Genomic DNA, 27,816 nt, shown 5'->3' on the forward strand with positions numbered 1-27,816 from the left:
TAAAGTCCAAGCATTTATTTTTTGTAATAATCATTAAATATTTTTATCACCAAAAAAATAAAAGCTCCACAACTCATTGATCTCTTTTTTACTGACAGGTTATTCAGCTCTGTGTTTTTGATAGACCAGAACATTTTCTTGCTTTGGTGTTCAAATTAACCATATTCCCAAAATTAGTACAGAGACACTGCCCATTAAACATGCCTAAAAATCTCTTTGAAATCAGTAGCATAAGGTTAAATTGAGCAATGCAGAGAGTGTCAAGGTGAAATAATTAAAAAAATGCAAGACATTTTTAAAAGTTACAAAGCAGCACTTTAGCACTGAAAAATAAATAATACATTTGAATATTCTCACTTAAATTTATATTATTTATAGTTGGGTTATTTTAAAGAAATATAACCCTTCAATAATTAACTTTTTTCATGCAACATTGTTTATTTCAACAAGTCATGCAATATAAACAATATTTTACTTCAGCTGGCTGATGGAACATAGCATGGTAGAGGAGTTTGATTTCTAACTTAAGAGAAAGGAAGGGTGAGAGAAGAAAATCTTGAAACAAAACATGCATTATGTGTATAATATAACCATCCAAGCCAATTAAACTGTTCCTGCCTAACAGGATGAATGTACAGTGGTTTGGGTGGGTCTTTGTTTTTTTAGAGTTTGCATTGAAATCTCTGGAGCATGAGGTGCTCCACACACATAACACCAAGTTCAGCTGAAGCTGAGCATTAGGATAAAGAACTGAAGGCAAATCAGGATATTTCCATCTTCATATTTCATTATCAAGTTATCCTAAAAATTTCTTGCACAGCCCCACCAAGTCAGCTGCTGATGAGGTGCAGTCAAACTAACTTCCTGCAACATGTTACCTTTTTATTCCAGCAAAACCATCAGGACAGTCAGATCAACTTACTCATTTCAAGTATATTCATCTGTTTAAACATAGGGGTTTATAAATCACACACTTCTGTCAAGTTTGAAATAGGAGTATAGGAAAATCATAAAATCTAAACCACCTCTGAGAACTTCATACTGATTTCAAGCATACAGGAAAACTACTTACAAAATTGTGCAGGCTAAATTACAGTACATTCTTTACTTTGCAAACATGCTTTTAAAAACATGAAATATACTGTATATGAAATTCAATCCAGGTACTTGCACATACAGACAGGTTAAAAAACAAACAAACAAACCAAACCAGAAAACTTTTGGTCAACAAAAGTTTGTTTGCCTGCAATCATGATAGAAAGCAAGTGATATCCCAAAATGAATACCAAATGCTATATGTTTTGTTAATCACATGCTTTTAAGAACTAAGCCTTTAATAACTAAAATTTGAAATTATTAATTATATTATGCCTTCTAAAGTGGCTGGGGTGGGAAGCACCACTTTAAAAAATAAACATTTCCTTTGGATTTAGAGAAAGGAAAAAATTCTTATTTAAAAACAACTATATAGCAGTTCTATAAAGTGCCTCTTTGAGGAAATACATCAACAGATGTTTTCCTTGTGCAAAATAGACATTTTTCAGCTAAAATCTTTGAAACACATATGCTACCCAGAGTTTGTGTTCATGCATTACCTTCAAAATCAGTAATTCAATAAAACTTCTAATCTATACCAAAACTATTTTTCTTTATTCAAAATGTGTACCACTCCTAATTTAGCTTTTAGGGCTTGAGCTAAAACCATGTCATCAGAAAACTCTGGGTTTCTCATTTCTTAATTCTTCCTCTAAGTTCTTTTCCCATTGTGCGTGTTTACTTTTGACTCTAGAAGTCCATTATGAAGGCTATATGAAATACATTCTCTCCTAGGGAACAGCAAAGCCACATTGCATACCACTGGAATAAGACACTGTTTAAAATCTTTAAAAGCAGCATTTAGGATCAAACTAAAGCCTGATAGAGAGATCTGTCCGCACTTTGAAATGCAAAACCTCTTGAAACTACTATTGTTGGAGAGTGGATATTGAAGTGTTCTGAAACTCAAAAAAAAAAAGTACCTAAAAGTTAAGAGAAGGAAGCTGAAGCAGCCCAAGCTACTGCAAGTTTCCATTTTAGGCTCAGGTCCACCTGCAGCCAAGCACAGACATGGCAAGAACAGAAACTGCACAGACAGGAGAGAGAGCCCAGGAGCCTGAGCCCAGTGCAGCAGAGCCAGGGCACTCCAGCCCTGGGCCCCTCACGGGTAAGGCTCCGTCTGTAGCAGCAAGGAAAGGTAAAAAGTGTGACCATCCCTCTCAGCCTCGCCCTAAGCTGGTTACTAACCTGCATCACTGAATTACTAACACTGCATTGAAGCTCTCCCATGCCACAATTCACTGCAGGCTCCAGCTGGAGTGCTGAAAAGGGGCAGAAGAGAGAGTCCTGGTATTTCTTGGTAAACCACAAGGCTGCAGATCTAAGTTTTCAATGAACAATCTAAAACAACCACCTCAGAACAGCAGCAGTCCTCTCCCTCCTGGCCTACCACTAGTTTGGCAGTCCATCATCTCTTTTGTGTGTAAGAGGAGTTTTCACATGTCTGAGCAGGAGAGGAGAAAACCAAAGCTTATGAGAATAAGTATGAAATACATATAAACCAAGGTAACAGATTTAAGTGGCTTAAATAAAATTCAGGTACATTCAAGAAAACCAACAGATATTTGTCCATTTTAGAGAAGAGCCACCAAGAGTTTATTTGATCTGAACTGTCTCTTGTAGGAAAGGTATTCTGAATGTACCAGTGCACAGCTGGTCTGACCAGCCAGGAAGTTCATGCTGCAAAGGAGTCCTTCTTGGATAAAAGGTGTAATCAGGTTCATAGTTCAAGAGACAGCTCAGTGATGCCATGTAGATATCTGCAAACCTAGAGAGACGTCTCAGGAAGTAAGTTGGATTCTCATCAGTTCTGAATATGCTCCCAAAGTGTGAATTGAAGAAGTTCCTGTTCATCTCCCTGTCCCCCAGAAAGAGAAAACAAAGACAGAGAAGTGAACAGACCTGCACACATCTCTTCACCAGCTGGCAGCCATAACCTGAAGCAAGCAGATCCTAAAACCTGTTCTATGCATTATTCTCTTGCCACTGTTCTTCAAAACAATAAAATGTGCTACAGAAGTTTTTCACCTCTTGCACATATACAACCCAGGTCTAGAAATCATAGTTGTGAAGTTTCACACATCTCCCACTAGAGATAAGTTGCTTCTGACATCAGAAACATGACATCTCAAGCCTTTTTTTCTAGGAATTGTGAAAGATTTCTGCCTTTATCTAAATATTAATGGCATTGAATGTTCCAAAGGTAAAGGACTTCTTAAGATAAGGCAAAGATTTGGTTAATACACACAAAAAGCTTAAAGACATCCTGGAATTAAGTTCTGGGCATTAGTCATTGCCAAGTATCATTTCTATTTCATTTATTCCCACATTTCTGAAGAAGGCTGTTGGTGGTACAGCTGGCCTTGAAAACTATGCACTTCACACTCCCTGCATTTAGAGATTTCTCCTTCATAATAATAGATTATTAGGAGTTCTAGCCTTATTACCTAACTTTGTGATAAATCCCTGCTAATTTTAAGCTAAAGCAGAGCTCAGTTTCTACGTATTCTAAGATGTATTATGAATAATCTGCAGAAATCATGTAAAAATCCTGGTATAGTGACCTAAGCCTTGGAAAAGAAATACAGTTTTTATTTGTGCAGAAGCTGTGTAATCAACAGTGACAGCTGAACACAGAGAGGAACAGAAGAATCAAAGTGAGAGGGAAAGGGATTTGAGGGGATGTTACCTTTTCACACAGAAAAGTTACACCTGTTCTAAAGACAGGGAATAGGCAAAAGGGTCCATATGTACAAAGTGTCAGAAGGGAGAAGAGCTGCTCAAGAGACAGGCAGAATATTGCTTCAAAATTATTTTATAATATGTATAACTGCCAGAGACTATAAATCAGGGATGGAAAGAAATTGCAAAGAAACCTGTGGAAGATATTGCATAGAACCCTTGGCTACCAAAGCATACTGCAAATTCTTCATCCTCTGTGTCTTACCTCATTTCCTTTCTTTCCTTCTTCCATTCTTCTAAAATCATTTGGGAATCAGGATCACGGTGAACCTGAAATGTAAAGTATGGATAACCTGTAACTAAAGATAACTCTATAAATAAACCTTTCTGTTAATAAACCCTTATCAGCCAACAGGACATGAGAAATAGTTCAGAAATCAGTATCCAGAACTTATCCAGGTGAATTTTAAACAGCCAAAGTCAGGAATTGATCCAGGCTGACCAGTGGAGAAAGAGGACAAGATGTTGTGAAAGCTCCTATTAACTAACCACACAAATAATTACATTTATTTCCAGTCCAACTCTTCAGGGAGACTGAAAGCATTTGCAAACATCAATGTCCAGCATTTAGAAACTTGGCTGGATCCCTCTGGCTCTCCCAGAGCTGATTACACACACACACAGAGCACAAACCTGCATGTGTTCCAATAATCCTGTCAAGGTTTGCAGCCAGGTCATGGTTTGAATGTACTTCTCTGTGTTCATGATTTTAATCTCCGATCGTAACTCTGGAATAATCGCTCCAGTGCGCCAGCCGTGCTTCAGGGTCAAGTCCTGTTTACCAGCAATTACAAAATACAGATTTTAGTCTTAAGAAGAACTACTTAAAAAAAAAAAGAATCTGACTACTGTTTATCCCAAAGCAGCACCAATTTAATTGTTTTTTATGTACAAACAGAGGTATGAAACAGTGAGACTTAACTGTGCCAATGGACAATAGAATTTAATTTCAGATTAAGCATCAAATCCTACATTTTTGAAGGGAGAGAGATGAAAAACACACAAGTACTTGCAAATAAACACGAATTCATTAGGTTTAAAACAAACAGCAGGAAATGCCTCTGTAGATGAGAGCTCTGCTGCTGCCAGCAGTACCTGGAGGAAGTGTGTGCTGGGTTTGTGCTGGTTATCCTCACACCCAGCTGACAGCAGGCTACAACCAGGAGCCCCAGCTACTCAAGCTGCTCCTGACAGGTACAACACAAGGCAGCTGCCACCTGTGCTCTCCTCTCCACTGTGGCAGAGTGGAGCAGACCAATGTTACTGTTCTTTTTAAAAGCAGATTGAGGAAAAAAATTTAACATCTGCTGCTGTTGAAACATCTTACAAAAGTTTGGAGTGGAAAAGTCACATCCAGGAATTCAAAAGGAATCACTCACAAAAGAGCCCAGTGGTGGTCACTTACCCTAAGGTAACAATTAACAGAGCATTTGTTCATAAGGTGACCAAAAAAAAAAAAAAAAAGCCTGGAGAGGGGGGGATACAAATCAGAGCAAGATCTTGGGGAGAACATTCATAATTAGTGACAGGAAGATTGACTCCTGCATTCAAAACAGAAGTTCATTCAGCTGTCATCCAAGTCAGGCATATCCTGTACATTTGGATATCTGTGTTTACTCTCTAGTACATCTGACATAATCAGTATCTGGATCAGGAATACAACCTCACACGTTCCTGACCACAGTTAGTAAACAACTTAAATGTTCCAAGTCAGGTGGAAAATATGGTTGGCATTTTACAGCACCAAGGTTACTTGCTGAAAAAAAAAAAAAAGGCAATATGGTTTAACAACCAAATTTTGTTGTTAAATTAAATTAAATTAAAATATCAAATGAAAGTGTGCCACATTGAAAAACAGCAGAGGAAGAGAGGAAACTAACAGAAAGCCTCTGTTAGTTTTTTCTCTGATTTTGGGAAAGCAAACTACTTACTGCCAAGTCACTGTATATGTGGTCACCAAAGTAGAGAACCTTAGAGCCCCTCCAGCCAGTAAGCTTCAAAAATTCATACAAGTTACCCTGCAGAAATAATGACATGGACATTGTAGAAGCATGTGACTTGCACCCTCACAAGCATGAAAAAGGAACTTAGTACAACACTAAAAATATTTCACAGCACAAATCTTGTCCTCAGTTTATACACTATGAATCCCAAATTTTACAGGTGATTTCAGTGATAGCAGCACTTCAAGAGACAATGACATACAATACCAGCAATGAATCTGTACAACTTCAGACATTAAATAACTCTCTTAAAGAATGCATCTGCATTTTAGAAACCTTTATATCCAAAGAAGCTTGAGATTCTAGGAAATAGGTACGAAATTTCAACATAGAGAGTCTGTTGAAAGCATACCTGTTTGTAAATCTGGCCTTTCTGCAGCTTGTGAATCTTGTCCCAGAGCAAGACTCCCCTTTCAGTCACCTTCCGAAATGGTCTAGAATAGACATGCAATTGTTAATTGCTGTAGAATCCTGACACTTCTTAGGCAATTAAAGCATTAGCACTAAAAATATTCCTCTCTCAAAAGGAAAAAAAATTCTCTAGCATCTGAATTTTGTAAGAGAAAATGCAAAACTCCAAAACTTCCACTTTAACCAGTGAAAAGCAATGTAACTTTCCAGTATACTTATGACATTTATAAACAAATTTTGAGAATAACTGCTGAGAAGTAAGGCAGGGACCCCAGGCAGAAGGGAAGAAACAGCATGAGTTGTCTGCAACTAAGGAGGAGAGAACACAAAAAAATAGATGAGTATAGATGTGTAAAACTCTTGCCCAATCCCTCAGTTTGCACACCTGGACAACTGAAGATGAGAGAGCACAGGACTGAGGCCAAGACATTTGGCAAAAATCTTTTTTAAATTAAATGCAAAAAGTAAAGGGAAAGTAATCCCATCTCCCTCTATCTCACTTTCAGATCATAAGCACACATAGAGGAACAGGTCTTTTTCAAAGGCATACACATTAGAGATGTGTTTACTTAATCATAACTAGTCCAAATATTCCAGTCTGTCAGCCAGCCAGATGTCTTTTAAATATCACGTGTGAAGGAAAAAAACCAAACCCAGAAGCAATGGGAGACATTTCCAGATAAGGGTCTGATTTGAAAGGCATCAAGACTTCTCAGGCTTATAAGGAAAGAAGCACACTTCACCAATATGCAAGTAAGTTAAAAATACTCTAAGTTGTTTCAGTACACCTGTGACAGCTCCTACAGCTCCTAGGCAAAAAAGTGTAAATATTTAGACTTCAGCATTGGGTGTTTCTGCATTTTGTAATGACTTTACCCAGGATCTCATCAAATATGATTTCATTTTACATTGCAGCCAAAGGAAAATATTTCCTAACACACTCTATAGCCTTATATGGAAGAGCTGCTTGAACCATTCTTTACTGACCAAACACCCACCTTCGCTTATCATTGAAAAAGTTTGGTTTTTCAGCCTGGACAATGACCACATCAAAGAGATCCCTCCAGTCCTTGCCAACTATGAACTTCATGCCTTTGTCCCTAAAAAGAACAGAGGAATATTAACAATTAACTGTAGCAAAGTGCAGTTGCCTGTGCAATAGAATGAATGATACTGGAGAACCTCATCTTCCCCATCCTTTACAAAAGGATAATTAAACAGCAAACAACTGCTCACGTACACAAAGCTGCTGGGACTGTTTGTGATGAGAAACATCTTCTTGCCATGATCAGCCAGCTTTGCTAACACTGCACGAGTTTGTTCAGCATAGCAGATGTATTTCTCTGTGAGGATTGGGGAAAACACAGCATTAATTGAGAAAACTCTTGTGAAAAACTCTGTATGCATTCAACCAAGAGCTCAGAACACAAGGTTATACTTAAACACACCTTTGACAAGTGGGAATAAGTCTTTCAAACTTTGAAAATTTAGAATTTGTAACCTTTAAATATGGAAGACAGAAAACTCATATACTATCAGTAAAAAAAGCTTTAATAGATTATACCATCAGTACTTACCAATATCTGCTTCAATTGCTCTGTACATTATTCCTTTGATATGAACATCCCTGATTGAATCCTGAGAGGAAAGCAATGAGCAGTAAAGAACTTCATCATTTCAAGTGTTCACCAAATATCACCAAATAGCAATTTGTCTTTAAAACAACTCATTTCCCAACACTTCCAATTTTACAGAAATGCCATGTAATGTTCAATATATGTGTGTGTATATATATTATATATATATATATATTTTATATATATATATATATATGATGTCACCACTAGACAAAGACTAAGCTTCTCTTCTGAGAAATAAACTTCATAATTTTGTGAAGTACAAAATTATATAGCAGAGGGGCTCTTTTACATAACTGTGAAAGGGTGAAGTGAAAGCCCTCTGCAGAAGCAGAGTCATCACAGATTTCCACTGACCTTTGGAGCAGAACACATTCCTTTCCCCTTACCAAAAAAAAAAAAAAAGTTGTACATCTGACAGATTTTAGATTACAATCACTCACAAATGCCCTGATTATTTACATAAGAAATTTATGAACAGATGAAAGAAGTTAAATGTTAGAAGAAAGTATTTATAAGGCACTCTGGAGGCATTTAACAGCTCTCCTGAGCCAGCTCTGCACCAGACAGCTTTGTTCAGAACAGCAGTACTGCCATTTTGCTGCTTACTCAGGGTACAGCCTCAAAATCCTCAAAAAATACCACTAGAGGGTTTCCAAAATGCGTGCAATGCTGAATAGCACAGAAATTTCTCCACATGCTTCAGAGAAACCACAAGAACTGGCCTTCTCTGTGTTACATAACCATGACATGAGATTATCTCCTCTGCAGGACACATGCTGAGGAATCAGGAGGGTCAAATTACCCTAGACTAGTACTAGAGCTTATCTGGAAGAGGAAGAGAGGTAAACAGGGAAAAGAAATAGTTCAAAAGTATGAGATAGCAAATGATTGCACACCAGCCAAAATGAAAGCTCCAAACTGGAATTCCCTATAGCCTCTTACATTCCCTATAACCTAGTAATTCCCTGATGGTGAGAAAAAAAGATATGTTCAACAACAATCAAAAGAACTTCTATCACCTTACAAGATCTTCACTTTTCCCTATTCACCCCTCAAACACACAAAATCAGCAGAAGTCCTAGAATGTCAGCTTTCAAACTATTTTCAGTTTATTCTTTTCCAAACTCTACCTTAATTTTACTTATATTTTTATGGCTGTATATCCATAATTACTCCATACAAAACCTGAAGTGAGGTATTTCACTGAGGCTAGCACAACAGGTGAAAGCTTCCTGAAGTGCTCACAAAGACACAAATATACAAGTTCATCCAAATCTTCAAAGCTTGACATCTACCTTGACATCTTTGTACAGATGAACAGGTTCATAGTCTATGTTGTTTTTCAGGAAATACTCATTCACACAAGAAAGGAGTGTCATTTCTGGCAAGGAAAATATATCCATGAATTGCTTCATTGTATTTCCTTGGGAGCTCTACAGTGATAAGAAGAAAAGGAAAGAAAAAACAAAGTCAGGCATTTCCCAGATTAGAACACTTTCATTTGTTCAGTCTAAACACTTCAGCTTAGTAGCAGATATTCAGCTTTTGCCATCCCTCTTCACATGGCTAAAGACTTTTTTTTAACTAAGACCTTCAATAAAGATATCTCCAACAAAAGTGTTGTGATTAATTCTTCAAATAAATCCAAATCATTACTCTTAAGAGTGGTATTTTAATTCATAAAAACAAGACAGTGCTCAGCTAAAAGCCAAGAGAAGGCCTTCACTAGAAGTCTGCACTTCTGCAAAGGCATCCCACTGGGAATGCCAGAGTGATATTCACAACTGCTGCAGAGACTAGATTCAGGGATTCTAATTTCAGCTCCTCAAAATAAGAACAAGTACTTGTACATACAAGTACAAGAACATTAAATGTTCCACATCACAAAGGAGGGTTTTTCATGTCAACATGAAATTAACATCTGGACATTAAAAGGGGTGAAATAAACTTGGCTTTTTAGCAAAAAGTCAGCTTCACCCTTCATTTGGGAAAGGGGAAGCAACCCATCAGAGGAAAAAATCAACTTCATTGGCAAAGTTTAGGATTTAACATGGAAGTTTCCTCTTTCACTACTTATCTTTTGTCAAATCCTCTTTGAATCTGCCAGGTTGCATGCAGGAGTTGCCTCCATACATTTACTTGCTGCTGTACCAGCTAAGCCATCAGACCACCAGGAAAAAGTGAAGTACATGAACCAGATACGGTTCATTTGCCAGCCTTTATCAGAATCTGTGCACAACATTGAGCAAGTCACTTGATCTTTTTGTGTTCCACCACTCTGTCTGTATGACTTGGTAAGGGAACAGTCAGAGAAAAAAATACAGCAAGCAAGACGGAGAAAAGTAATTTGTCACTTTAGATGGCAAACTTGACATATAGCACTGTCAATCATATATTGCGAAAATATAACTGCTACTTACATAATGAGAACAAAATTTAAACACCACCACCATCATGCCAAAAAACCCTCACCCAATTTAAAGACCCATTTGAGGTTTTACCTTTCCATAAAAGTCACTCATTTGCTCTAAAGGGACATGGGAACCATCATACATTGCAATGACTTCTTCATCGGGGACAACACTGAGGCCTCTGGAAAAAAAAAACCACTAGCTTTAGTTCAAAAGTCAGATTAAAATTTTCAAGTAATCACCAAACCCTGACAGATTAACACTTAGATCTGGATCTTATTAAAAGCCCAATAACATCACAGGAACATTTTTGTTTTTAAGTTAAAACAGCACTTTTCCTTACCAAACAAGTAACATTTTAACAGGCTCATGCACACAAAACACATTCCAATTTTAAGTCCTTTCTACTTTCTTATGGGAAAAGAGCTTATAAGTGTCCATTAAGGCTATGCCTCAAGGGGATTTTTAAGAAGTGATTAGAACTTCCAGTTTCTTAACACAAAGTAATTCCTCACGCTGCCTTTTATTTTATACAGCATTGATGATATGATAGTGCTTAAATCAGATTATTCTGCAGCATGACCTTGAAGATTTAAGGAAGTGAAAAATACACACAACCTTTAACTAAATAAGAATTTCTTTTTAAATGTATGAACAGCTTAGTTTCCCAAAATTTAAAACTACTTGAAGGATGGTTGACAATTAAAACATTCAAATAAAACAACAAATGGGGAAGAAGGGGATAGCATTTCCCCAGAGTTTATAACAATTAAGAGAGTACAGGCTTTAGTTTGGTTTTGAATGTTTACAGCATCAAGCATCTTGCACTAAAGCATCTAAAAGACTGCAGCAGGCATGCAAACATCCTCACCAGAGGCCACAGAAGTGTTGCTATTTTACCCAGGATTAAAAAAACCCACTAATGCAAACCAGATCAGCTGGACTCCTTCTTCCAAACCTACTTAATGATGTTTTGCAGCCTTGTAGAACAGACAATTATTTCAATGGCTCCCTTTCTTGGTCTGACCAAGAAGAGTTGCCAGCATTAAAATAAAAATAAATTAATTCACAAGCTTAGTGCTTTCAGTGCTTAGAGTCCACACCAGCTTTGCAGTGGAAGGGCATGATACATGACCTTCCTCAGGGTTCCTGTGGTGGCAGAATCCTACATTAACCAGCTCTTTCACTGCAGTTCTGTCTCCACACACCAATTGGGACAAAACCCTGAGCTGCTGCTGACAGAACTCCAGCATCCAAGTCAGTCTTGTGCACCAACAGGGCAAATAATACTTGGGGTTTGTAACATATAGAGTTCAGCATCACCCCCTCCGCAGCAGCAAGCACAAAGAAATGCAACCAAAATATAAACCAGATACCAGGATTGAAGAGGTACCTTCTGGTCTGCAGACAGCTATGCCAAGTGCTATTTGAATACTGCTAGAGAAAACACTTGTGCATCAGCAGCTACTTAAGCACAAATCAACAGAGGACACAGTGAAAGCCACAGTGGAGAGATGGCTGCCTAGGCAAAGCTGTAAATTATTTTTACCACAAGTCTCACACTCCTGACACAGCTCACAGTGCAGCTGTATAACCACAGATCATGCTGACATCAGCACTCATGGCCCTCAGCCTCCTTCCTCCTCCCCTCATCCCTGTAGAGGTGTTTGAGGAAAGAGCATGAAGGGTTGATGCAAACCATCATTTCCAGGTCACATCCCCTTCTGGACTCAAATTTGGGTGTTCTGTCCTCATGGTGGGTGGGGGAACACAACTAAGGGTGCAAGAGGATAAACCTGGCTAAAAGTCTTTTTGTCCAATGACTTTAAGAAGGGTGGCCTGGCTTCTTGTCTCATTTAAAGTCTGGTACCAAGTGTGGTGCAAGCTTGATTCGGTTGATGTGTCCAAACTCAAAAGCTCTATGCAAACACAGCAGGACCTCTCAAGTGTCTCCACAACCACACCAAAGTCACCCTATCAGGTACCCTGTGACAATTATTTACATAGAAAGCAAGAGCACAGAAGTCATCAGGGTATTTTTAGATGTCTTTCAGCACAATTTAACAGCCGGAAACAAAGTGAGTCAGCACTGTGTGACCAACCAGCTGGCCAATTCTGCCAGGGCTGATCTGGGCAATCAGCTGGGCTGGAGCAGCCACTGGATGTGTACACATCTGTGTGTACACACAGAGATGCAAAGAAAACCCCTTCCAGCAAGGCCACAATGCTCATTCATGGCTCTGGGCATCAGGGCACAGGTCCTGGTAAGAATCCAAGCTGTGCACTAATAAATGGGGTTAAACCAAACAAAAAGTAAAAGCACACATTGTTATTAGAAAGAAAAAAATAACTTCACCCACCTGTAAACTGTTCCCAGCTGAATGTAATGAAAAGCATCGATCTTCATTAATAATGCCTTGCAAGTAAAAAGAAAAAAGAAAATAATTTTTATCACTTCAACTATATGACATGAAATTACAAAAGTCAAAGCAATTTTATCTACAACCTTTCTGCCTCAAGAACACCTGAGCACTCTCCTTGCAACTTCCTTCATAGCTTCCAAAATACTTTTATCAATGACTTTTACCTAGTTTTGTCCTCTTGCATCCTAAGCTCTTTCCCCACCCACCATAAGGACAAAATGCCCCAAACATCTTCTACTTAAGGGCCATTTTAAAAAAATATATTATTATTGATGATGTTAATAATAACAGTAATAACAATAATAGTAATAATAAAGAATAAGGATTGCTGTAAAGAGAAAAACATGAATCCTTACGCATCAAGGCAGAGTGAAAAGTTGAAAGGCTTAAAAGCTCTCTATTTTTTTGGCTATGTTCTCAGCACTACATAACTCATCACAAAGTTATCTGTACATACCCGGTGCACATCATAGTGAAGCCCTCTGATGGCAAAATTGGGATCATAATCATATTTTCTTATTTCTGCAGGATACTAAGAAAAGAGAGCAATGATTTGATTTTAAAACCATAATGAAAACAATAAAAATTGTTTCTGAAGAATTTTAAAAGTCCAAGTTTTCTATGCTTCTCATTTGCTGTAATCATTTAGGAGAATTTTTCATAGGCTGATGAGATTTACTGGAACATATGCCTGCAAGACAAGTCAAACATTTTTCCAAAATCCAAGGTCATTGTTCTAAATATAAGGTCATCCCGGCATCTAAAGTTGGACATCCAGGTAGTCTGTAGTGATTACCTTTGAACATTAGCTTCTTGTTCAAAAAGTTAATTTAATATATTATTAATACATTCTTCATACATTTAAAAAATTAATTTTAGAGATGTGCATTAACTGAATGTCTGCCATGCACTCTTCCCTCAGGTTCTTTATATATAGTGTAGGTAGCAAATTCACTGAGTTTAATCTAACATTTTTCAGTACAAGCACATTATCAGACAACTGTAATTTTGTCCTGCTTAAACACAGGTCGCCACAAAAAGAAATGTCAGGGGCATGTCTTGGCCTAAGGGCTTTGTTCACTTGTTTTTAAAGGGTGAAATACTTCAGTAGTTTCAACAAGGCCTGAGAAAACTATAATTTATTTGATTAATACACTGAAAGGTAATCCTTCATTCTTCTCCCCCAGGTTACAGCAGCCTTAGAACCTGACATTGTTTTTCACCCTCTCTACAACACTCTCCATACATATACAGATAATCTGCAAGCCTTCAGGGGGAAAAGTGCATTAGGCAGCTTCAACAGAGCCTCTAGCTACTTTATGAGAAATAAACTGTCATTTCCCCCGAAGTTCTTAACTTGCAGCTTATCTGTAGGTTGCATTTGTACTGAATACAGGCATCTACAGTTAAAGAAAACAGTCCTGTCACCCCTACACTAATACTTCCAGAAAGCGTGGGGCAGGCTACTGATCTGAATGAAAAACAGCACCAAAAGCCTACAGACAGCTTGGAGGAGGCACGAGTTTGGTGAGGGAACATGAAGAGACTCCCATGCACTGCACATGCCCAAAGCAACCACACCAAGCACGTACAATGAAATTGATTTCTGACTTTATCAAATTTCTGCATGCTTGGCTTGCTACTTTAATTTATTTTACAACAAAGTTGTCTTTTCAGACACATGCCAGCACATATGAGCTTAGCCTGGCATATAAATCAAGGCTTCCTTGCAAACCAAACAAAGAAATTATAGGAATGGTACTGTTTGCTTACTCCACTTTTGGTAGGGACAAATATGACTGGACTGAAACAGCAGTGCTGATAAAAAGGCACAAGGCCTGTGCATCAGGAAAGAAATGAACCCAGGAACAAGAGCTTACATAGAACACCTGCTGCCACCTCTGTGATTAGCATTAAATTGATGTTTATTCTCTTGGGCAACTCCTTGCTTCCTACACTGCCTTTTGCAATTTTTCCTGTATTATCTCCCACTGCCATGAGTAAAATTGGCCATCTTTTGGGTTGACTGTGACAGTCATAATGGATACTTTTTCTAATGGTAAAGGCAAAAAAATATATTAACAGTACAAGCAGATAAATTCCAAAAGAAGATGATTCCAATAACCTGTCTCAAACTTCTCATCACCTTTGTTTAGTAGAACTCAGGAGGTTTAACCAAGACAAACTGTAAAGCTGTTGCTACCCAAATCCATTCAAATAATAAAGGCAGAACACCATTAGAATTTTTGTCTACAAGAATTAATCTCGACTCCTCCAGTAACATGGGTTTTTCCCATGAACCATGTAGCTTTAATAAAGTATATTTATCTCCCACAGAAACTGCTACCAAACACATGCCAAAATTGCAGGGGGATAAAGCTGTGTGTGCTTGCAGCACCCATGAAGTTTTGTTTGCTCCTCTAAGGATATTTATAGGTGTTTATAAATAGCTCCTAACCTTTAGATTCAAATACGAAAGTGGAATAACACCACGCATTCAGATTTAGGTTGCATAAAAATACACAAGCAGCTTCATTAACATACTCCATGGACTTTCTGTCTTTGCTTTAAACTGTAGGACTTGCAGGAAAGGAATTTTGCTTCTTTTAATCCACAGATTTTTTTCAGTCTTTATACCAGAAATACCTTTGTTTTCCCCAGCCTGCCATCTCCTTCTCCACTTCCTGACACATGGGAGCTTTTCCCATCCCCAAACTAAACAAGAAGCAGCTCCAAACTGCCTGGATGTCAAGTGGTCACTGCTTGGAGAGGCAGGAGGGCAGTGCTCTGTCCTGAACACTTCCCTGTATCCAGGCTCTGGTCACTGCACACCCTGCCCCTCCAGCGGAGGCAGCCGAAATGCCAGGTACACACAGAGCCCTCAGTGCAATCAAAGCCCTGCTGTGAAGTCCAGCTAAAAATATTTCACAGGGAAATTAATCACTGCACTCACAGCAAGGGATCAAACACAGTAACGGGAACTTTTAAGGTTCTTATTTATTAATATGACTCCAATAAATGATAATCAGGAAGAAACAACCAACTGCACACCCACATGAAAAGATAAGACAAATATAACTGTATTCCTTAACAGACTGTTCTCTGCTCAGAGCTGCAGCTGAGACTAAAACAGGGCTTCTGTTGTGAATATGGAGCTGTTGTACAAAATGTGCTATAAGGGAGACAAGCTAGGACTGAGGCATGAAAAGATGATTCATGCCTCTCACTCAAAAATCATTTATTATACCCTTTATTCATAAGTGTATTGTTATTCCATTAATTTTACTTACCCGGTGCTCGTTAATAAGAAGATCTCGAGCAGCGTTGAATATGAGCGTGTGCAGATGTTTAGAATAAAAGACCAAGGTGTAGTCATAATCAAACCCATAAATTTCAATGTCTGACAGGCTCATTTCATTGTTTGAAAAAATAGCATCTGGGTTCAGCATGTTGCTCATAATTGAAGGAACCAACTCTGTGAACAGGGGAGAGGAAAAAAAGTTATACCAGCCTTGTACCTTTATTTAAATAAAGACATAGAAATCTATTAGCAATTGCTAAATATAGATAAATGATGAAAACTGTCAAACTAATTGACACTAAACAACTAGCTGTAAACAATATGATGCTACTAAACACGCTGTCCCTAACCTGTCTTGGAGATCTATAGGTTTTATTCCAAGTAAGCTTTTCTCTGCAGTCCAAGTTTGAAGAGAAGATGCATTTTGGCATCTTGCTTATCAGAGAACACCAGGCATTAATTTTTTGCTAACTCTATTACCACATTTATTATTGTTTTTGAACGTGAATTTGGACTTGAAGAGTATTATATTATCATTACTACTAGTCTAGGAGCCTTGTCTTCTGCTCCCATTACTTGGTCCACCTCCTGCCCCTGAAGCAGAACTGACATTGTTCTAATTTGATATTGCTTTAATTTTGGCTTCACCATTTCAAGGTTATCATATTAATCAATTTCAGCTCACATGAATAAACTATATGTGACTGTGTACATAACAACTATTACATACACATTGTTATGTTTATTAACTTCCTAGAGAATCAGAAAACCAAACATATTCTGCTTATTTTCTACATAAACACACAGTGTTTGCGCAAACACTTCCATTTTAAGCGTATGTTTTCTGTTGATATTTGATTGAAAAAGTATACTGACTGAGAATTAAGACCATGATATAATAAGTAACTTTAGGACCAACACCAATGTCAGTACTAAACATTGAGAGTGTTTATATTTCTTGTTTACAAAACCTGAAAGAGCAACATTAGGAGGTTAAACACTACTCTCCTGGCAGCATAAAACATGAGCATGTTTTCCTTCCTTATATACTGTCTTTATACTCCAGACTTCCCTACCAGCAGTAAAAAATGGGGAACATTAATCTTAAATCAGGGCTTGGAAAGGCATGTTTAAAGGGAATGTGCTTTGTTTGGTTACTTTCCATATAGGTTTAAATGGAATTGACCCAGCTTCTCTCCAAACCCTCAGCTCCGAGGCCAGATCCCTACAAGCTCCACCACTGAAAACATCTCAACAACACAGGTACTTCAGATGCAGACACCCAGGTCTTTTAATTTTTAAGAGAGGGAAAGAAGCAAATTCACTGAGTTTAACTCCAAACTTCAAATACAGCCCAGCAATCAAATCAAATACAATTTGACATGCTACAATTAAGGCAAATATTCCTACTATATTCCTATTCCTCTATAGAGAGGGCCATGAAGCATTCAATTAACTTGAAGTCATTAGCACAGTTTTTAATCAACTTCCAAAATCTACACCCGTCTCTGTATTATAAAGTATTTTTTCAAATGTCAATTGTGCAGCTTGGTGAGTCAACACTTGTTTTAAAAATAAAGATATTTATGGAGCTATATATAGATAAAAAGATATTTAAGCTGCAAACTAGCCTGACTGGTGGCTGTCTGAAAACAGGCAGTATGAACAGTTGGCAGCTATTAGACATTCTGGCCAGCTGACAGCATCACAAATCCTATAAACCTTGGGTCAAAAAAACAGGAGAGCCTTCTAGCTTTGTCACCTCAACACCATAACTGAAATATCATATACTTGAAGCTATTGGGTGACTTAGCTGTAATATAATAGCCTGAAATATTCTAGAAGCAGTTGCCTCATCTTTTGCCAGCTCACACCCACTGACCAACTTATTTTCTCACAATGTTATCCTATCTCAGCTCCTAAGTATTATTTGGGTGTGGCTTAGAACAAAAGAAAGTTAATTCCAAAAACAGGAAAAGAAAAAATAGATTCAAAATAAAACACACTTCCCCTCTTCCTATCCCTTATCTCAACCTCCAAAGCCCACAGACCTCTCATGATCGCTAGCATGGCTTTTAATTTCACTTCTGAAATACTGACGCTATTCTGCATTAACAAATGCTTCGCTTGCACCCAGTGCTGTGAAGTCCCAGCTCACATTCAAGACTCTTAAATGCAGGAAAACACAGTAATTTCTTTCTTTATAGACAAAAGATGCAAGCTAAAGCATTATCCATCGCCACTACAAGACATGCTCTTCCCCATGTCATTATGGAACACACTCTGCCTCTTTTTCTTTCAGCTCGCAGAAAACACCACATTTCCAAGCAAGTATTATCTTGGTAATTCTCTTCCCATCGGAGAAAGGGCAGAAGTGAGCATTTTGCTTGCTTTTTTCCTTTAGCTTTTTGGCTGGCTGGGTTTAGACCAGGGCTTCCCAGGGTCATGTAATTACTGCGAGCATTTTATAATGCCTCGCAAAGCGCTTTGATGGAACCGTATGCAAAATTAAAAGAGTCACCCAAAACTTCACAGTATTTTAACTTTTTGGATAAGCAGTCTATTCCAGAATAGTTACGCTGTGTATATATATAACAGCCATCAATGAGATGATCAACTCCTCGATTTTCTTTCTACATTTGCTTTTCTACACTCAACACACCTCCAAAACCTGCCAATTTGCCTGGTCCAAAGGCGCTCCGAGAGCCGCGGCCCCGCACCGGCGATGGCGTGAGGGGCTCCGCGCTCCCTCCGACGGGAGGATGAAGGGACTGCCACCCCCACAGCCCGTGTCCCTGGTGTCCGGCCCCAGAACCGACCGAGGGAGGCTCTCCCCGCTCTACCGCCCCGGCCCTGGGCACACCAGGGCAGGCGGAGCCGCTCCTCGGCCCCCTGACCCTTCCCGCTCCCGCACAGGCTGCGCCCTTGCTCCGCTCCCAGCCGCCACCACGGCTCCGCTCCGGCCCGCTGAGGGGGCGCCGCTCACCCTTGGTGACCCTCTTGGCCTCCTTGTAGCGCGACCACAGGTAGCTTTTCATGTCGGGCGACGGCTGCTGCTGCTGCTGCGGGGCCACCGTGCAGAGTGGAGCGGCGCCCGCGGCGGGCAGGACGCGGCCCCGCCGCCCGCCCGCGCCCGCCCTGCCCGCCGCCAGCAGCGCCCGCGCCGCCACCGCTGCCATGCTCCGCGCTCAGCCCCGCCGAGCCGCTCCACCGCCGCCGCCGGCTGAAGTCACTTCCTTGGGCCCCGCCCCGGCCCGGGAGGCGGGACCGGGCCCGCAGGTAGCGGCGGGAGGCCGGGCTTGGCCGGGCTACGGCGCCCTGAAGCGGTGCCTGAGGAGCGGAGCGCTGCCGGTGCGGCCCCGCGGGCTCAGCCGGTGTGACCGGGCCCCGGCGCCCTGAAACGGTGCCTGAGGAGGGAGCGCAGGCGGTGCGGCCCCGCGGGCTCTGCCGTTGTGGCCGGGCCGTGCGTGTCCCATCTGCCGTCCCGAGGAGGGAAAGCAGCGTCCTGCCATCCACCGGCATGGGCAGCGTTTGATGTGCGCTGCTGAGCCAGGCCAAGGGGAGCTGCAAACCCTGACATCACGGCTCTGCTGCCCTCGGAGCTGCCTGGGATACTTTCACCACAAACACCATCACAACAGCAAGTGTTTACTTTTCCGAAGTACTATATACACCTGCTTACATCTGTAACAAAACAAGCTCCAAACACAAGCTGCAAGTAAAACACACAAACACGGTTCTCTTGACGTTTTGAGGCCCTCATGGCCCTGTGAAGCACTGGCCACTGGTACCTCTAGACCCTGGCAGTCTGAATTTGAGCCATATCTACTATACTTAGAGAAAAAATAAAAATTAGAAGAACCAGACCAGACCACTGTCACAGTGAACTGGTTACAACTCCACGTGCAGAATTCCTGGTGTGCTCAGAAACTTTTTACAACAAAAGGAACGTATTCTTTTTCCAGTACAGTAAACATTGAATACAATTTGTTCTTATTTCAAGGGGATCTACATAGCCCATTATCACTTATTTTGGGAAGTTACTCAGCCATTCATCCCCATCCATCTCAATTTAAAAAAAAAAGCATTCCTATACAAAACTGAAGGATTTCAGACAAAATCCTACTTTTTGTTTGTTTGGGTTTTTTTTAACAAAGAATGACTCTCACCTCTTACCTAACTCTCACCAGGCAAAACCACAACAAGCTGAAAGAAAAATAATCAACTTTGGATTTCAAAGTCTCTGTCAGTGGCTATGTGTTCTGTACTTCCAACCAAGGCTGAGTTCCTGACTGACAGTACAATTATTACAACTGAGATTGCCAAAAGTCTGATATGCTTAGGATTTCCCAGGCTTGGTTATTGGTGGAGACCAGACACAGCTTTCAAAGTTCCTACGTTATCCTTTATGTTAATTGCATTGTCATTTCAGTATGTAATTCTGGTAAGCACCACTACAAATCCATCACAATAAATTCTGGGAACAAGGAGAGAACAAGATCATCAATATTTAGAAAACAGAGAAGGTGAGATGAAAAACAACATCCTAGAGAATTACTGATCTGTTACTTGCCTTCTTTGCTGTTCCTAATGTGAGAATATTTTTGCAGCAAACCGAATGAAAACTCCCATTTAACTTTCAGCATCAGATTTTCCATGTACAACTACAAAAAACCCCAAAATAATTAAGTCACGTATGAAATTACAAGACTTGGTAAAACTAATTTTGAATTTATGACATAGTTCTAGAGTATTGTAGGTGTTCCTGTCAGCCCAACTCTTCATCACCTTCAACAAAACAAAAATCTATAATAACTGGACAGCTTTTTAAATCCAGCCTATGTGTTAATTATTCCCACATGCAATTCAGTTGAAATTAATAGAAAAAGTCTCATTGTTCTTCTCCTGAGCACAGCTTAGCCTGTTCTCTAAGTCCTAAGACTACAAATATTGTGAACAATAACCACTTTGGTAGGTGAGGCATTCTCAAGAAAGAATTACAAGAACTCCTCTGAGCAATACAAGGAGGAGTAGTAATGAAGAAGGTATTTCCAGCAGTCAATGTGTTGACAAAGGTGTTGTTTGTTGTCCCATATGCAGTAAGAGGATACTGCAGAGACAGGGATTTATGTTCCCTCACTGTGATACCAGTATTAAGGTTAGAAAAATTAAAGTCTAGAAATGTGGAAAAAGACAGTACAGTGTTCTGTAGCACTCAGTCATCGCTCAAAACCTCAAGGCTTTAAATCTTCACATTAATTTCTTTTTTATATTATCAGACTAGAATGTGAATACTATTTCGTCTGCAAGAACCTGAGATATGCAAACTATTATTGGTGGTAGAAATCCCATCTTTGCTGCAGACAGTTTAGGTCCCCAGATAACCAGGACTAACCAATGAAAAAAAAAAAAAATCATTCTCCCCACATATCAGACATGTTTTTCTAAGGCTTGATGTATGTAATTCAAATAGAAAGAGAAGCTGTTTTCTATATGTAATTCTGTTAGCTAAGACAACTTCCATGAGGTGTTTTACCAGCAAGTTATTCTCACAAATCAAACTAATCCCTAAGTGTTAGCAGCGAGACTAGAGACAGAACTAAAACATGAGGTAATGCTGTTTAAAAATAAGTTGTTAAACAACTCAACTTCAGACAACTCTGTTCTTTCCTGTGTCTGCTGGTCTCCAAGTAATGACTCAAATACTGGAAAATATGTGATAATGTAAACTGGTATGAAGGAGCACACGTGGAAATTAATTTGTCTTTATTTGGGGTCCACATCACTCCTTCCAATACTTAATTTAACCAGCAGAGAACATGCAGAAGTAAAGGATGTCAACTTCAAGAATTTTTTCTAAAATGGCACATAACATGAAATATGATCCTGCAGGCATCATTAAATAACTCTTAATCAGATCAGTCTGAGTGATCCTGGAGATGACTGTGATGACACAATGCACAAGAGAACCCAGACTCTCCCTTGTTTTATTGCCAGCATTGACCACACCTGTGAAATGAAAGGTGCTTAGGTATGTCTGACAACTAAAAAAATAAAAATAAAATAAGAAAACCCCACACCCAGGACAAAGAGTTTCACTGAAGAATTACCCCCCAAAGAAGAACCTCAGGGCTGTCTTACAGAACAAGAAAGAGCATAGGCTTAAAAGGAAAATGGCATGAGTTTTGTTATGTACCAGATAGTACCACATAACCATACCACATAAGCTGATTTATATCTGGCATCTCTCTACTATTCATGGCCTGTGGAATTAACTAGGACGTCTGTGAGGATAATAAACATGATTTCTTTCAAGCTAAAGAGAATACTTACAAACTGTTTCACTTTTGACTTAATTTTGTGGCCAGAAGTAATTCAGAGAGAGGCTACACAGTGTCCTCATTGACAAAGAGCAGCTCTTGTAGCTCTTCTGAAGGCTCAGGACACAGAAATCATGTGATCTCTGCACATATACACATAAAACACCTCCGAGATCCTGTTAAGTGTTTCATGTGTATTATGGATGACAGCTCAGACACCTCATCTATTTTCTCGGGTTTGAAAGTTTTGTTGACACAGGGAAAACACACCAACCTCCCTGCAGCCTGCTCAGCCCTGCCATCTCCTCCCCACATCTGACAGCACTCAGCACCTCAAATCACTTGGCCAGTAAAGACACTCCTGCACTTGAGGCACTGAGGAATGTATTTCTGATCAGCTTGTACAGCCTTCAACTAAAGCCTCTGCCTAGGCTAAGAGATACTGCAATTCATTAAAGCACCATTAAATGAAATTAAAATGCAGTGCTAGGAAAGCTGACAATGTCTTACTGCAGCTTCTGTGGTGCAGCTTTGCAAGCAGAACAGCTTCGTAAGCAATAAAAGCATTTGACAGATTCTGTCAGACAGTTGTTTATCACAGAGGTGAATGACCTTGGACTGACAGAGAATTGGCAAAGGCAAGCACAGAAACAGCCTTCTGTGGAAGAATAAAGAAGGAAAGAGCAGTCTCTTACCACCTTAAAAGAATCTGCAGAATGTTATTTTCATTATCTTTATTATATTTCCCGCTAATGTAAACTTTCCTAAATGTGTTCGCAAAAATTATTTTGCTTTTTTACAGAACCATCAGATGCAATTAACCCGAGTCTTCTTGGAAACCACACCCTTTTATAGTCCTTTTAGCCAGAGTACTTCTCCCACTAACAAATGTTTTCATATGAAAATTTTTGCCTCTGTTTTTATCCTGACATGCTTTTCATTTTGGTATTGATACTAAAAATAAGTGGAATTGTGTTCCTGTGTGCCTATTTGGTAAAAGTATCTAACTCTTTTTTTACCTGAGCTACTTACTTGCTTTCTTCGCTTCTATTCTAATAATAATAAGACATCACTTGAAATTAATTTGTCACATCTGATGTGGAAAAGAGATACTATAAGTACACACCAGCCAAGCATATTAATACATGGTTAAAATGAGAGCAGAGAAATAAGGCAACTGAAATCAGAATTATTAGTGTCTGCACTGTTCCTCACAAACTTCAGTATAAAGCAGATCTGAATACTTTCAGTGTTACACTTCCACAACACAGCTGGTAAAGAAGATTCTGACTATTTAGTTCTGCCTGGTGAGCATTTGTTAGCTGTCCCTCCTCCCAGAAGAGAATGTTTAATCCAAACAAGTTAGGAGATTTCCTGGTAACTGAAGTGACACAATTTTACTAGCCAGGCACCCTGGAGTGTGAATTCTTGTACATTATTCCATCCACTACAGACATCCTAAAAACTTGCCAAAACTCTCAGTATATTGTAAGACAATTTCAAATAGCACACAGTTTGTACAGACTTTAAAAAAAAAAAACCCAAAACACAAACCACAACCAACAGACAAATCCAGTAATAACACAGAATAATCTGAATTGAAAGGTACAAAAAAAGATCATCAAATCCAGTTCTTAAGTGAAGGGCTCATCCAAGGACCAATATCAAGTAATCCTAAATAGGGATGCAAGTTTGGTAACTGCTTTTGCCCTACTTCCTCAATTTGCAGCCTAAAAGTGTATCGAGAAGATTAAGTGGCAACTAAAAAAAATAAAAAACACCACACCATCTTTCTTTTCACATGAGATATGCTTTAAACTGTAGATTCATATAGAAGCAAACTTAGCAAAGGAGTTAGAAGCCCATCATTATTCTCTGTTAATACAGAGAATTACAGCACAGGCTACCTGTTATGTGACAGGTGTGCACTTAGAACATCTGGTCCAAAAGAGCGTCTGAGTCTGCACGGTAAAAAAAAAAAGCAACCCTGAATTATTTTATACCAAATCTCAAAACAAAAATGCTGGCAAAGCAGGCCCAGCCAAGTGTGTCTTTACTTAAATTCACCCTGGACAGGAAATGCAAAGAAGCACACTACAGAGACCATCACACTCTCTGGAAGATGGAGCACAACCTAAACACCTCTCACCATCCTCAACCACTCCCATTAGCTCTTGGACAAGCTTGTTCAACCCTCATAAAAATATCCTGGACAAAGCCAAGTCCACCAGGCACTCTTAACTACATGTAATTCAAATTTTGTGTTAACACATCAAGCACCAGGCCAAAGAAATGTAGATATACTCCTGACTTGGCCAAGGCAGTCCCAAAATGTAGGGATTCATAGGAGTCAGGACAAAATTTCATCATGCTTTACACCAGAACAGAGGGTTTTCTATCCTCAGGTTCAGTATGTGCCTAACAATTCATCCCCAACACAGCAGAATGGAAAAAAAATACTTATGGAATTCAGCACTTTCACCAGGTCACAGATTAAGGTTTCAAATGTATCAAAACCTATAATTTTCTTTATAGACAAATTTAGGTGATCATATAATATATCACTTATCACTCAACACTTTATATATAGCCCTGACTTTTCTTGAGATGACTTGAAAACCCTGCCAGCTGTACTTGACCTCCAAATAAAGGATTCATCCTGCTATGCAAAATGTAGCTCTTTTTGCATAAAAGCAAAAAGAGGAATATCCTTCACCCAAAAAAGATAAAGATAAAAGGAAGTAATTAAAAATACAAATATGGCAAGAAATTAATTACTAGAAAATTACTAAAAATCCATTCCATTGCACCATGGTTGTAACTAAGTTTAGCCTAATTACACCATGTCTGGAGTCTGCAAAGATTTATGGATACATTTGACTTAGGAATCTCCTTGAAGTTTTAGCTCCTCACTGCACAAAGCCACTCCATGAGGGAGGTCTTCATAGGCACAAGCTGCAAGAACACAGGGCTCACAAAATAGTGAGCTAAAATAGTGACATGTAAGGAATGTGAATGACATTCCAACAGAGAAGCCAGTAAAAGGAGGACTCCATCCCCATAACTTTGTCCATAATGTTACTAAGCAACACGAATTTGCAGGCACTTCACTGCTGCAATTACAGTGATGTCTCAGATAAAATTGGTACAGCTTCAGTCTGCAGTCTTGAGTAATTTCTGAACCCTGTAATTAGTTTTATCAGAAGAAAAGCTCAGACTATTTCATTTCATACAGAATAAATAGACAGTTAATATATAGTGGTTTTCATGTTCTCTACATTTTGATATAAAATTAAGTACATGTTTGCTTTTGTCCCTTATTTTTGATACTTTAAGCAGCAGATGCCCATCCAAGAAGTCTCAATATCCTCAAGAACTGAGCACCATAAAGCTAATCATCCTGTTTTTCTGGAAAATTGTTACTGATAAGAATTGTACACAGAAGAAATATAACATTATAGCCTTCCAGTGTGGCACTATGCCACCTGGCAAGTTCCTGGTGTCTATCTTGCATGAAATTAAACACTACAAACATTTTTCATGAGCCTCTCAGGAAACATCATCACTCTTAAATCAGTGATAATTCACCCCACATGAAGAACCTTACTTTCTAATCTACCCTTCATTTCTAGTGTATACAATTCAAGAAGTTCCAAAGAAATCCATTTTTGGCAAATAACTGAAAGTATCTTTGTGTCTTCTCTAGCTCAACCTTATAAAAATTGGAAGATAAAGAAAACTTCCCCTGCACTTGAGAGTTCAGAAAAACTTAGTGTCTATATGATAACACAACAGCCCATTAAATTATGAGAGATCTATCATTGCAGTGTAACACATGGTTAAGTGGGTGTATTATCAAATAAGACTTGATCTTGCACATTTGAAACCAACAGAAGCTTTGCCTCTGTTTCCTTGGGACTGAACAAAGAGTTAATTACTACGGGCAACGTTTCCAGAACTGGTAAATGCCAAGCAGCTTACACTTAACTGCAATAACAAGGAATTGTTGGGTACTGACTGAGTTTGAAGTAATGATTAAGATTTTACTCTGATGTCCTATTGAGTGCTTATATATTTTAAAAATCTGGATACCTACTGATATATCTAAATTCAGATAATGGAGGTCTCTGAAATTCTGTTTCAAGAAATACAGCTAAATCTATTAAAACCTAGTTACACATCATTCTGAAAATACAACTTACTCAGAAAATCTGAGACCATAGATGCTTTTGTGCTTAAAAATCTACTGCAAATCCTTTGAAAGACTTCATTAGCTTCCTCAGATTGATATTTTTACCACATCCACTGCATTCTGCTGCTTCTTTAAAATAATGTACATTAGCATAGTATCAATAAAAACTCACAGCAAGAAGCATTTATTTCCTTAAGAGTGTCTCGGTCTTGTAGCTGGAGAACTTGCGAATCACTTGTTACAAAACCATTACAGCAGATTTCAGCCTGTCTCTTTTTCTTGTTTCTGTCTTTTGGGAGAATGCAGAAAATTCACGCCCCCTCCTTTCCCTGTAGATTTAATGAGCCAGGCATGACAGCATTTCATCTGACATAGCATCTTGTCAGATCCAAAGTCTATTTCTCTATCTGAGATTTTATTATTGGCTGCTTTTGTTATATAATCATTCCTACAGGTATTTTCATATCCTTTTGGCTACAAACAGAATAAATTCTCAAAAAAATTCTCAAAACTACTCCTTTACATTCAACCCTCCAAATCCATATTATAATTCAGAATACACAACATAGATGAGAAAACACCCAATACAAGAGGGTAGCAAAGCAGCTATGGCTTAAACATTTTTACACCAAGAGATAGAACAGAGTCAAATCAATCAACGACTTAGAAATGCCAAGCTAAAAGCACATGAGAAAAGTAGCTGGACAGGAAGTCCTGAGTATTCTAAAACAGATATTGTCACTTATCCCTGTTAAAGCTGCTCCACTTCACATGAAATAGTGAAATCATTTGGTCCAGGAACAGAAAGGATGGTCTAATGACACAGAGAAGACCTGAAAAGGAGTTTTGTAACTAGGGTACTCCAAAACCAGGAAACCAAGTCCAGTGGAGAAGAGTAACACATCCTAGAGAAAAAATAGTTTTGTCCTGATCAATAAATATTTATTTCATTTTCAATATATTAATCAGTAGTTCACTTAGCAAGCTGCTCATGTTACCTCGTGCCTTTACAGCGATAAAAGTACATGGAGTCACTAGAGTTTCCTGGACTCACCCCATAGTAGCAGTAAGAAGAGAGATTTATAATTGTCTGCATAGCTGGAGCACCTTAGCCAGTGTATCTCACTATCCCCAAACTTCAAAAAGGAAATATTTCAGAACCAAAATCCCAGACCCACAAAAAGCTGCAACTGTCTGAGGAGCCTGCAACCTTTCTTCCCTACAAAACCTTTGTAATGTTCATCATCCACCCTCCCACCTCTTCCTCTGAGGCTTCAG

General features: G+C 39.0%; 1 protein-coding gene across 2 annotated transcripts; it reads right to left on the reverse strand.

Moving 5' to 3' along the window:
- On the reverse strand, positions 1-27,816 carry NT5DC3 (5'-nucleotidase domain containing 3). 2 transcript variants are annotated; one of them, XM_059471900.1, is made up of 14 exons: positions 27,797-27,816; positions 16,016-16,200; positions 13,183-13,257; positions 12,663-12,718; positions 10,393-10,483; positions 9,187-9,324; positions 7,829-7,889; positions 7,492-7,594; positions 7,250-7,351; positions 6,193-6,274; positions 5,769-5,855; positions 4,471-4,611; positions 4,043-4,107; positions 1-2,953 (listed from the first exon to the last, which is right to left on the reverse strand). In XM_059471900.1, the coding sequence occupies exons 2-14, from the start codon at positions 16,181-16,183 to the stop codon at positions 2,692-2,694; spliced, it is 1,431 nt and encodes a 476-aa protein (XP_059327883.1). In that variant the 5' UTR covers positions 16,184-16,200; positions 27,797-27,816; the 3' UTR covers positions 1-2,691. The 2 variants fall into 2 exon arrangements, with proteins under 2 accessions (XP_059327883.1, XP_059327882.1); XM_059471899.1 differs by lacking the exon at positions 27,797-27,816 and adding an exon at positions 19,013-19,205.

This window comes from Ammospiza nelsoni, chromosome 5 (assembly GCF_027579445.1).
Source record: "Ammospiza nelsoni isolate bAmmNel1 chromosome 5, bAmmNel1.pri, whole genome shotgun sequence".
Classification (NCBI taxonomy): domain Eukaryota; kingdom Metazoa; phylum Chordata; class Aves; order Passeriformes; family Passerellidae; genus Ammospiza; species Ammospiza nelsoni.